Source organism: Lynx canadensis, chromosome C2 (assembly GCF_007474595.2).
Source record: "Lynx canadensis isolate LIC74 chromosome C2, mLynCan4.pri.v2, whole genome shotgun sequence".
Classification (NCBI taxonomy): domain Eukaryota; kingdom Metazoa; phylum Chordata; class Mammalia; order Carnivora; family Felidae; genus Lynx; species Lynx canadensis.
Window position 1 is genome coordinate 156,536,662 of NC_044311.2, and position 12,585 is coordinate 156,549,246.

General features: G+C 49.9%; 1 protein-coding gene across 4 annotated transcripts in view; it reads left to right on the top strand.

Annotated features, from left to right (window-relative positions):
- Positions 1–12,585, top strand: part of TRAPPC10 (trafficking protein particle complex 10) — an 89,588-nt gene that overhangs the window by 16,073 nt on the left and 60,930 nt on the right. For 3 of the 4 annotated variants that reach the window (XM_030328774.1, XM_030328775.1, XM_030328778.1), the window contains exons 2-3: positions 3,399–3,480; positions 7,707–7,842. In XM_030328774.1, coding sequence (XP_030184634.1) covers positions 3,399–3,480; positions 7,707–7,842 — 218 coding nt within the window. Of the gene's footprint in view, positions 1–2,853; positions 3,203–3,398; positions 3,481–7,706; positions 7,843–12,585 lie in introns of those variants that run through there. The other variant, XM_030328776.1, reaches the window with a different exon arrangement.

The window sequence follows — 12,585 nt, forward strand, 5'->3', positions numbered from 1 at the left end:
GTCCCAATGTTTCCCTTCACGTTTGAGTGGCTCCTGTGCCTATGCTCCTCTCCCCCCCTCCTGCCAGGGTCCTGCCGGCAAGGCAGTAGCCGGCGCAGAGGGTGACTTGTGGTCCGCAGCCCCCTGGAGCCGCCTATGGGTGTGGGGGCCACTGTGTGCTCCCTAGTCCTCCTGTCTCCACGTGTCCCCTGGAGTGACGAGAGCGGGGTCATACGTGTAGTCACACATGCAGGGAGAGAGGTTTATGTTAATGGGATTATGCTTTGAATTACCCTTAGTAATTATTTTGAAGTCTCCCCTTTCCCTCCCTCTCTCTCCCTCTCTCTCCCTCTCTCTTCCTCCCTTTCCCTCCCTCCCCCGTCCCCCTCCCCCCCCCCCCCCCCCCCCCCGCCGAGACACACACACACACACACACACACACACACACACACAGGGATCTTAGTTGTTGCAATAAATACTTTGACTTTACTTTTTTAGTAGGGTTCTCAGGGTGGAAAAGTAAACAGGACAATTTCCTGAACAGGGTTCTCTAAACTTGAGCACATCAGTCTTAAGCCTCATTTTTGCTTTTAGTAGCTACTTAAAAAAATTGTTTTAATGTTTTATTTATTTATTTTTTATTAAAATAATTTTTTTAACGTTTATTTTTGAGAGACAGAGACAGAGTGCAAGTGAAGGAGGGGAAGACAGAGGGAGACACAGAATCTGAAGCAGGCTTCAGGCTCCGAGCTGTCAGCACAGAGCCCGACGTGGGGCTTGAACTCACGGACTGCTGAGATCACGACCTGAGTCGAAGTCGGCCCTCAACCGGCTGAGCCCCCCAGGTGCCCCCGTAGCTACTTTCAAAGAACTGAATCCTTGGTGTTTCTCCTCTGTTGCCCATGGGATTAAAGTTGAAACATCAGCTTGGACGTTCTGTCTTACCATTCAGACCTCAAAGCTCTAAGGACTTTTCTACTTTGTGGCTATTTTGGGGACTCTACAAAGTATGTGTTGCTAATTACTTATCACATTAGCTGAGATTTCATTCTTTAAGAGTTTTAGCTTCAACTCCCATCTTTCCCTTTTCGTGCTCTGACTCTCCAGAGCCCGTTTTCAGGGGGCATCGCAGGTTTTCATAACCCTCGATCTGAAGGTGGAAGAGAATTATGATAATAGGTGTGTATTCTGGAACATCATGGTAGCTTTTCTCTATTCTGATTCCACAGTGTGGATAGAGCCTCAGTGGGTTAGAAGAATTTGGTCTCCAAATGTAAATCGGGGGGCACGGTTCTGTCTGCTCGGGCTGCCTTTGTGGCTGAAGCAACCGAAACTTGCAGTTCTGGAGGCCGGGAGTCCAAGATCAAGGTCTCAGTAGGGTCTGCTGCTGAGGCTTTCCCTTCTTGCCATGTAGACAGCTGTCTTCTCTCTGTCCTCCCACAATCTTGTCACATCCCTGCTGTCTCTCTCTGTGCGTTCACATTTTCTTTTCTTAGAAGGGCACCAGTCAGATGGGATCAGGGCCCGAAGACCTTAAAGACGTCATTTAACGTAATTGCCTCTTCAGAGACCTGATCTCCAAATACAGTCCCATTCAGAGCCACTGGGGTTAGGACTTCAACGTGACTTTTGTGGGGGGACACAGTTCAGTTCAGAACAGGCACTGAGATCAGCCGGTCACATTTAAGCCCACAGTTACTGTGCTGGTTGACCTGTAATCTTTTAAAATTAAATTTGGGACACAAATTAAAGATTTATTCCATGAGAGAATTCAAGAAAATTACAGTCTCCATTTACATGAGTTTTACTGTTAGGATTTTCCTGGGAGCTCACTTGGTGGGGGGGCATTTCATCGTTCCGCTCTGTGTCCACATGTATGTCCGCTGGAGACTCTGGGACGAGGACGGGCGAACACCAGTGAGACAGGGGACAGCTTCCGTGTGGTTGCCCTTGCTGCCGTGTTAGCACAAGAGTGGTAATTTTTGTACATTAATCTTGGAACCTTCTAGAGAGACAGTGGGAATGGCAGTCCACGGTAAGAAATGTGACGCTAACCGAATATTTTCTTACTTTAATGATTTCTAAGGTGGCTGCCAACTGAATGTAAAACATAAAAATTGTTTTTATTTTAACAAAAAATGTAGTAGGAGGAACCCAAAATACTTTGTGTCAGGCCTCGTTCAAGGTTATTTGTGTGGCCACAGCCCTCGGTATTATTTTCCTACTTCGCAGATGGCCCTCGGAGGCACAGGAGGGTGGCGGTGTCCCCCGGCTGACTCAGCTGATTAAGTAGGTGGCGTTGGCGAGGAGCCGGGGCCGGGCGGTCAGGCTGTCAGCGCCCGTGTGTCCGGTGCCCTCGCCCCCGCCCCTGATGCTCCGCTGCCCGGAAACACCGCTCCTCTCAGCGGGGACTCGATACCGGTCTGTGGTTTGGGGGAGGTGTTTTGTTTGATCTCGTCTTGTTTTTTTTAATGTTCACGATAGCAAAACAAGCAACTGTGTTAATGGCCCGCATCAATTCCCAATGATTTCCTTAAGATCAATACGAAAGCAATTTGGATAATGGTTTTGCTTCAAGTTTGAGGATCCTCGAGCGTAAGAGTTTGAGTCATCTACGTTAAAAGGTTCTGTTTTAGCTTAGGAATGATGTGGTCGTGCTATGATTTAATGAGAGCTAATGGACTTCCCGTTGCATTGGGGCTAAGATGACAGAGCCGAGTTAAGCCCGAGCGTGCGGCCCGAAGTTGGGCACCCGGTTCCTAACTAGGCCCCGCCCGCAGCCCCGTGGCCCGAGCGCCTCGGCCTCTCACGTGCCGCCTGCACGTCACCTTCCCGGTCGGTGAGGTCGGGTGCTTGGCGGCCCGAGCGGTCAGTGAGGCCCGCCGGGTGTGGTGTGTGTCACGTGCAGGGACAGCGTGCTGTACGTCTTAGCTCCTGCCGGCGTGTCGATGCATATCGAGTCTGTTTCAGTGAAGAAATTCGTGTTCGCTTCTCGGGGTTTCCTTTTCTGCACGGCGTTTGTGGCTGGTCTCACAAAGTCAAGGAAAGCGATGGCTGTGGATCACGGGCTCGGGAGGCAGCTGGAGGGAGCCAGCTCCCTCTCTCCTGAGCTCCGTGGCCTTGGGCAGGGCGCTCCGCTTTTCTGATCCTCATTCTCTGCATGGGGAAAGGGGTCCCTGCCTCGTGGAGGTGCCTAAGGGAGAAGCTGGGTTACGGGTGTCAGGTGAGATCAGTTATTTATTTACTCGTTTTTTATTTTTGGGATCAGTATTTAAAGGTATAGAACGATTTTGTTTTGTGGTGTCATTTTGCTAAATATAAAACTGTCTACAGTTAGCAACTCAATAAATTCTAGAGCTCATGTTGCCCGTTTTCACCTAAAACTGTTGTAACTGCCTTTCTCTTTATTCCTGTTGTAGGTGCTGGGGATCAGAATTTATTTACTTCTATTTATCCAACGCTTTCCCAGCAGCTTCCGAGGGAACCGATGGAATGGAGAAGGTGTGGCCTGTTTGTTTTTTTTGGCTTTATCTCCCTCTTCACTTTTTAGACATTTCTGTGAGCAAGTGAGGTAGTCAGAGTTAAAGCCTGAGTTCTAAAGTGTATTGGAACGAAACTGAACATGTCACAAAATCTCTTGGCCTCACTCTTTAAGGAGTGTGTTGGCTTTGTTACCGAGACATAGGGTGGTAGAAACAAGACTGATCTTTTGAGGTCAGGGCCCTCTTTTATAGGAATGACGTGCGTGCTTCTTCCTGGTGGATCAGAGTGTCTTAAAGACACAGGCATTTTGGAAACGACACCTGCACTCTGACCCCGCACGGAAACAGAAGGTGTCCCCTTCACCTGTGCTCTCAGCAGGACTGCTCTCCTCCCTGAGCTCCTGTGCTCTTCTCTGAAGGATGAGCAAGTATATGGCAAATGTTACATAAAAATTGGGGGGAAACCAGATCAGCCGTCCCGTTTTCCCTTTCCTGTGTATTGTTCATCTCATGACTTGGTCGGAGAAATGGTTGACGTTTGAATTATCTCATTGGGAAACTTGTTTCTGCTGAGATGAGATCTATTATTTCTGGAAGATGCTTGGATTTTGACTTGCTAGTTCAGGTAATCTGCTTTTAACCGGTTGTCACTCACACTCACGTAGTCCCGGTTGTCACTGTCACTGCATTATTTCTTACTGACCAGAGTGTGTGTTCCCTGACACCATGCAGATGAATGTGGCTTTCTGGGTGTCACTCACCAGGGCTCCCTACGGGCTCTGGGCTCGTGTCTGTGTCCGTCTGTAGCATTAGAAGGAAATGTGTTACTAAATTTAAAGTAAAGGGCAGATAGAAAATGGGAGAATCGGTCACCATCTGAGGAGGCCCAGCGCCGTCCATGAGAGAAATGATTCAGCGGAGGAGGAATTCGTATCTGGAGAAGATTTCTCATGCACGTTATTTCAACATCCAGAAAGATAAAAGAGGTGTGTCCGCGAAGCAAGAAAAGGGGTTACGAGGAGACAAGGAGAAACCGTGTAGATTCAGCGTGCGCTCATCTCTTCGTGTTCCCGAGCCTCCCTGAGCCGGAGGAAAGGGCTGAGGAGGCGGGAGGGCGCAGGCACGGAGCCGGGCGGGGGGGATGCAGCGGAGACTCCACACCTTCCCGGGGAAGGAAGAGAGACGGGGGCCTCGGGAGAGAAGGCCGAGCCTGTGTGTCTGCAGAGGCGGCTCCCAGGGAAGCAGGTGACCGGGCCCAGGACGGCGGCGGGCGAAGGCAAGGGCGCGCTGGAAGGGGGCAGGCGGGGCGCGGGCAGGGAGCGGTCGCCCACCTCTGCGGGACAGAGGACGCCCACCTCTGCTGACGAGGCACCGCGGAGCGGGGAGAAGTGCCATCCTGGCAGCGGCCGGTCGGGATCTGAACAGGTGCAGCCACGTCGTGGCGGAGCTCAGGCCCCACCCCTGCTCCCCAGGCAGGAGAGTGGAGAATTCCTCGGGACGGGCCGATGGCCCCAGGAAAAGTCCTAGCGTGCTCCCACGTGCTCCCACGGTGCCTTCCCGATTGGAGCAGGAGGCCTTCTGAGGGCCGTGAGCCGGGGAAAGGGACTGCCGGGCTAGCTGAGGCTTGACTGTGTGGGTGGCACTCGGGTTTACGGCTCTGCCGGAGAGCCTGGGAAGGATTAGAAATGGTGACCGTGGGCTGGGGAAATGAAGAATGCCGCAAGACCACGGGCACGTCACTGAGCTGCTGTAGCCCGAGTGTGTTGCTCAAGCGTGAGCAGTGGCACACACTTAACACTAGGGGAAGCACGTGGCAGGGGTGGCAGTCGCCCGCGAGAGGGCCGTCGGGAGGGTGCGGGGCGCGCAAGAGGACGGACGGGCAGGCGGAGCCTGGCCTGCATCTGTCACGGACGGTCGGACATCCCGTCTCAGAGCGTTCGAGGAGATACAGTGGGTTGAATTGTGGCCCCCAAAAGACAGGTCCATCTGGAAGCTGTGAGTGTGACTTTATTTGGAAGAAGGATCTTTACTCATCTGGAGTAGCGTGGGCCCTACATCCAGTGACGGGTGTCCTGAGAAGACACAGGCACACAGGAGAAGTCCGCTGGGGGTGGAGGCAGCCGTTGGCGTGGTGGTCTGCCAGCCGAAGACCGCCACCGGTTGCTGGAAGGGAGGAGAGACCAGAACGCAGCCTCCCCCGGAGCTTCCAGAGGAAGCCAGCACTGCCAGCACCTTGGTTTCAAACTTCTGGCCTCCCGAGATGCGAGCGAGTTAATGTTGTGTTAAGCGTCTGGGTTTGTGCTAATGTGTGAGAGCAGCTCTAGGCAGCGAGCACAGCCGCGAGGCGGAGGAGGCTGGGCCAGGCAGCCGCTTGTCAGTGTGAGAGAGAGAAAGGCTTTTGGACACCATTTGACATGTTAAAGTAGGTACGTGTGGCTCTGATGAAAATTTACAGGTAATTGAGTAGATCTTGGATCTAAACTTGAAGCCGGAACTTTACTGGATGCAGTGAACAGGTGTGTGGTGGAGAGCCATCGGTGAGCCGGAGGACGGGGCTCTGTCGCCCTGCAGCTGGGGCTCGGTGCCGAGAGCACAGGTGCGGGGCCCAAGGACACGCCAAGATGTGGGGACAGCCACAGGTGTCGGAGCAGAGGCTAGAGAACCGGGGGCAGGCACCACGTTCCCCGAGGCAGAGGAGAAGCTTGCTGGAGCCCACTGAAAGTCCAGCGGGGTGAAAGCCGACCAGAGCAAACCAAAAGCCGTGCCGGGCAAACAGACGGACAAGGACACCAGTCTCTAACGACACTGCAAATGCAGCGGGGCAGACCGCGCTTCTCAAAGTACTCACGGAAGACACCTTTCAGCCTCGAGTCTGTGTTAGTCAGACTCCAGTGCGGAACGGAAGACCGAGTCGGCGCCCCTGCCTGGGGGCCCGGCTGCCGTGGGACTGAGAAGGTTTGTCCCTCGAAGGGCTGGGAGCCAGCTGGGGCCAGGATCTGTCACTTCTGGCTGCACTAGGCCACACGTGTCTACTCCCGAGTGCCATTCAGATGTTGTGTTCGTTGCTTGCCATGACGTGGAGCCGGTTGGGAAAGAAAGAAAAACGATAGAAACGTTTTCAGACACGTGTGATCAGAAACCTTACCACCCTGAAGGAATAAAAGGACACGTCGCAACAGGAAGGAAAACGAACCCAGAATTCGTAGGATGAAAGGCACAGCTGCCGGTAAATGAGTCAGAAAAACATTTTCTGTCTTTCTGAAGTTAAGGTGTCAGCCCTTTTAAAAATTAAAAAATCTAAAACTTTAGAAGTGGGGAAGAAGCAGAGGGAAGAAAGTACTTGATGTATTCAGGGAGAAGAGAGACGTTTACTCTAGTCTTTGAAGAAAAAAATGTATGCATATTAAAAAGTGAAAATGTAACAAACAGGAGGACAGAAATAGATGGTTAAGCTTTCGAACCAGCAGAGAAAAAGGATGGAAAAAGAAAATTTGATTGGTTTCCCAAAGGACAGGAAGGAAGAGTGAGCCCGCAGGTAGAAAATACACAAGGTCAGGCATCCGCATGATCATGTTAAATGTGGTTAGTTTCAGTTTATTACACGTAGGCTCTTTATTGAACAAAACGTACAAAATCCAGCTGTAGGATTTCTAGGGGTGGAAAATCCAAGTGTGGAGGAAAGATACCTGTAGCACGGTGGACTTTTCACAAGCGCAGTGATCTGGCACCCATGCCCTGATAGCCTTTCTTTGGGTGTCTGCAGCCTTCCGGGGCTTCTCTGTCCCTCCTCCCTGGGGGGTGGGGGGCAGCTCTCTGCCACCAGTCGTGCTCTGTTTTGGATAATACAGGTGATCACACAAGTATGTGTGTGGCTTAAAGCTTTCATATCTTCCAACTGCGCTTTTGGGAATCTCTTTTTTTTTTTTACAGTAACTTCTTTTTATAGTGAAACTCTTAAGTAAAAGCCGTTTTTCTCAGAAGTCTGTGTGGCAAAGAAGCCTGTGTGTGCCACTGAGTAAAAGGACAGACTTTATGGAGAGGGAGCTTTGATACGTAATTTTGAGCCTTGTTGAGGTAATTTGTGGAATCTTTTTGGACAGAATATTATCGTTGTAATTCAGGACTAATAGCATATGTGTACTTCCAAACTCATGGATGTGGTTACAGTTACTGTCGGATTTTTCCCTTTTCTTTCTGCTGAACATCCTTCATTTTCCTCAGTGACGTTTTAAAAATTGTTTGTAGGTCCTATGGCCGTGCTCCAAAGATGATTCACCTGGAATCCAACTTCGTTCAATTCAAAGAGGAGCTGCTACCCAAAGATGGAAACAAAGCTCTGCTCACTTTCCCCTTTCTTCATATTTATTGGACGGAATGCTGTGTAAGTATTTCTGTAGGGAGAGAATTACGAGAAAATGCCTTGGAGCAGGATTCAGAATTCACGGGTCTAGCTTTGGTTCAGGTGGCTCTAATTAATCAAATTGACTTTTCAACGTACTCTGTTTTGGTGTGCTCTCTTCTCCGTTCCTCAGCCGAATGTCTGGCTTTGTCCTTCCGTGTTTCTGCTCTGGTCCAGTGCGTCGCCCTCTTGGTCATCACCAAGTACGGTCTTCTTGTGTTTGGAGATCTTGTGAGCCCCCCGCGCCCTCGTGGCCTCTAGGTATTGTTAATATTGACTCCGAGCTTCCTTTTCCAAACTCCCCATGTTCACTCTCAGGTGGTTACTTGACTTCGTAATCCTTGTTGGTCTCCCCTGCTGGTTTGTAGGCTTTCTGAGGGCAGGGGATGGCCCTGCTTCCCCACCGCCGTGGTGCCCGTACAGCGGGAGCTCCACGACTACCCGAGTGACGCGCGACGTCACAGCCCTTACGTGTACTTTGCAATCGTGTGTGTATGAGCCCAGAAGGAAGCTCGTCACTCTTGACAGAACTCTTGTGCCCCGAACTGAGAGGAGACCCTGTGGGTCATTTCTTCCTGTCTGTTTCGGCTCTAATAAAACAAGCATTTCGTGATACATAGCACACACAGGTCATTCCACGTTGTGACAGTTTCACCTGAACGTGAGCACGCAGAGGTAGCATTTTGTAATTATAATAAGAAGGGACTAGAAGCTTATGCCTGGACCCTTTTGCCTTTGCTCATTTTGCTTTGTAGCCTTTCCCAGTGGAGACAGTCGTGCAGGGTGAGCTTATACCTCCAGCAGTGAGCATGACGTCCCGTGGGAGATGTCCACCGGGGAGCTTGTCAGAGATCAGCGCCCAGGGCTTTTTTCGGGGTCTGGGCACGTGGGCACCCTCTGCCTGCCTCGTACCAAAACTCTAGACTCCCAGAGGGCAAACAGGTGTTCAGCACAGGCCATATTTGTCCATAGAGCCCGGGCCCCATGAGGCCCTCCTGTCACGTGGTGGTGGGAACCATCCCACGATCCGTGTTCCCAGGCCTCAGCCAAGGGCCCACCCTGTGAGCAGGCCCACGGACGGCCTTGCCGGGCCCGCGGTGCTAACTGCCCCTTCTCTCCACGCCTGCGCAGTGGCAAGTTTCTCCATGCTGTAGTTAGTGTTTTCCCCTGCCACTAATAAGCTATGTCTGGGGGGCCACGGAGACCACCGGATTATCTTGCCCCTCGTCCGGCTCTCCCGCTTAGGTTGAGCACCCAACAATAATTCCTCTGAACCGGTCTTCCTTGGGGCCGCAAACACACTCTGCCGAACGGATCAGCCGGTGCTCCACTCTAGGAAAGAGCCTGTGTGGACCTCTGTCTCATAAGGTGTGGTCATCAGGTATCCTTGCTTATCTCGCTGCTCAGGTCGTCCCAGATTGGGCCAGGGAGGGTCACTGTAGGCTGGCCCCTGTGTCCTTTTCAGGGACGTGTCTTGAACTTTCCAGCACAGCAAGGTATCCCGGGCTCTCCTGCCTTCGCTGTCCTTGTCCTGGAATCAGCCATTTCTTTACAGAGCGAGCCCTCAGGCCTCTGGCAGTGAGGGCGTGTCGGTGCCTGTGGCCCTTGGGCGGGCAGAGCTAGGAAAGCAGAGCTAGGAAAGCGTGTGTGTGAGGGACCGTGGGCTGACACCCGGGCCTCCGATTTGAGCCTCACCCGCGGGGCTCTTGGTTGCCGAGTCCCATGCCGTGTTTGCATCTCCCGTGGCTCTGGACAGCATCACCACGGTTGACACGTGCAGACACAGTTTCAGCATCGCTGTACCTGCGCGACAGCTAGAAACACGGCTGCCGAGGCGTGCGAGACTATTCGCGGGCGGCTAACGGGTTCACGGCGTGTCTTCCTGCCTGGCCGGCAGACCAGGTGCCCGGACGTCTGACCCCGAGCGAGGGGCGTCTTTCTGCTTGCGTAAGTCCACTTTTGGGTCTTTGGAAGTGCTTTGTACTTTTCTCCATTGTAGATTTTAATTGTTTCTTGTCAGATTTCTAAGATTTTCCTTTTTTTTGCTAATGTAAGTGGGGTTTTCTCCCTCATTGTATCTTCTAGTTGGTTTGTTTTGTGTATGTGAAGGCTGTTGATTTTTTTCAACAAGGTTGATGTTAACCTTGATTTCTCTTATTGTTTGAGTTAGTTTTGTTGCTGATTCTCTAGGGCCCAAAGTCTGGGGCTTTTCCACGTATCCTATCGTGTCGTCTTCTCTTTCTCGGTTCTTATGCCTCTGGTTCCTTTTGTCTGTCTGGACCCCGTGTCAAGGAGTAGTGGAGGTCGTGGGCGTCGTTGCCTGGTTCCTGACCTCAGTGGGCTGCCCGCGGTGTGTGCCCAGTAAGGAGGGAGCTGGCCCCACGACTCACGTAAACTTTCACGAGCACGTGAAGGGGCTTCCGTCCGCTCCTGTTTTCCCAAGGATCTTCATTAGGAATACATCTCGAATTTTGGTAAAGGCTTTTTCAGACTCAATGGAGACAGTCATACGGGTTTTTGCCTCTTAAATTTACGGATGTGTTGAATTGTATTCATGGATTGCCTATTCTTGAGCCGTACTTGCATTCCTGGTATAAATAACACTTGGTCAAAGTATTGTTTTCTTAATGTGGTAGTAGTGTCTGTTGGTTTAGGGTTTTTTGCGTCTGTGGTCACAAGTGATTGGTCTATAACTTCTTTGGTGCTATCTTTATCAGGTTTAGGTGGCAATACTGTACTTGCTTTGTAAATATAATTTGGAAGTTTTCATTTATTGTCTATTTGTGAGACAATTTATGTGGCTCTGGGACTGTCTAGTCTCTCAGGTTTGGTGGAGTTCTCCCTTGACACCTTCTGGACCTGGCGCTTTCCTGTGGGATCGCTCTTTGATCGCTTTCTCTATCCCTTTTGTGGAAACGGGTCTGTTTCAGTCGCTTGTCAGTTTCGGTAAACTACCTTTTCCTTAGAAATTCTGCATTTCAATTAAGTTATAAAATTTAATTTCATTGGGGTGCGCCAAGTGGTCTTTTTGTCTTTAAAATACGCTCTGTGGTGGGGCGCCTGGGTGGCTCAGTCGGTGGAGCGTCCGACTTGGGCTCAGGTCACGATCTCACGGTTTGTGGGTTCGAGCCCCGCGTCGGGCTCGCTGCTGTCGGTCTGTCAGTGCAGAGCCTGCCTCGCACCCTCTGTCCCCTTCTCTCTGCCCCTTCCCCACTTGCACTTTCCCAAAAATAATAAATACTAAAAAAAAAAAAAAAAAAAAAAAGAAAAAAAAGAAAAAGAAGAAAATACGTTCTGTGGCAATAGTTATTTCCCCATTGTTATTTGTTTGTATATTTGTACTTTCTCCCTTTCTTCCTTGATTAAATTAGCTATTAGTTTGTAGTTTGATGATTCTTTCTCCCCAGAGAAGCAGGGTTTTATTTTCTGATACACTATTCATCTGTTTGCTACTTTATTAATTTCTGCTTTCATTTTTATTATTTCCTTCCTTTTGCTTTCTTATGGTTTACTTTGTTCTTTTTCTAGGTTTTGGTTTTCTTTTTTGGGGGGCTAGTTGGGGACACATTTATTTTCATTTTAAATATAAACAATACAGGTCTTTAAAGATAGGAATTTCAATCCCAGTATTCAGTAATTTTTCAGAAATTCTCTGTTTTGTTTGTATTGCCTCTCTTACCTCATAGTTTAACATGAAGTTTTCTTATTTCCAGAAAGAAATTCTTTAAAATGTTTACTTTAAAACTTCTGATTTTATTGCATTGTGATTAGGGTGTTGTTTATAATATTTCTGCTTTATGAAACTTATTTTTTCTCTGTGACCTAACAGTTTTTGTGGGTATTCTGTGTGTGTTTGAGAATGTATTTTCACTTTTTTAATTTTTTAAATTTTGTATGTTTCTTTATTTTGAGAGAGCAGGAGAGAGAGAAAGAGGGGGGCAAAGAGGGGTAGAGAGAGGTGGAGAGAGAGAATCCCAAGCAGGCTCCACACTGTCAGCACAGAGCCCCATGAGGGGCTTGAACTCCCGAACCGTGAGATCGTGACAGAGTCGAAATCAGAGGCTTGACTGACTGAGCCCCTCAGGCACCCCTCTCTGCTTTTTCGGTTGTAATGTTAAATGTAGATCCGTAAGAGCTGCCTTACCGATTTGTTGTTTGTGTCGTTTATATTTCAATGTTTTGTCCACTCACCCTGCCTCAGCGGACAGCGGTAGGTCGAGGTCTTCTATTGCTGGTACGTGTCTGTGGCATCTGCAGTTTCTGTTTTGCGTCGATGGGTCACGTATCACTTAGTGCGTAGGTTTGTGACTATTACAGTTTTTATGGAGTGAAATCTGTCATTTTAAAAAGTGGTTTCTGAGTAGAGCATATCATGTTTAGGAAGGCCTTGTCTGTCTGAAGATGATAAGTGGTTCTCTCCTATGTTTCCTTGTAAGAATTTTATTTATTTGTTTGTTATTATTATTTTTTAACGTTTATTTATTTTTGAGACAGAGAGAGACAGAGCACGAGCAGGGGAGGGGCAGAGAGAGAGGGAGACACAGGATCCGAAGCAGCTTCAGGCTCCAAGCTGTCAGCACAGAGCCCGATGCGGGGCTCGAACTCACGGACCGTGAGATCGTGACCCGAGCTGAAGCCGGACGCTCAACCGACTGAGCCCCCCAGGCGCCCCATCTTGTAATAATTTTATAATTTGTGTTTTATCCTTGGATCTGTATAGCTTCA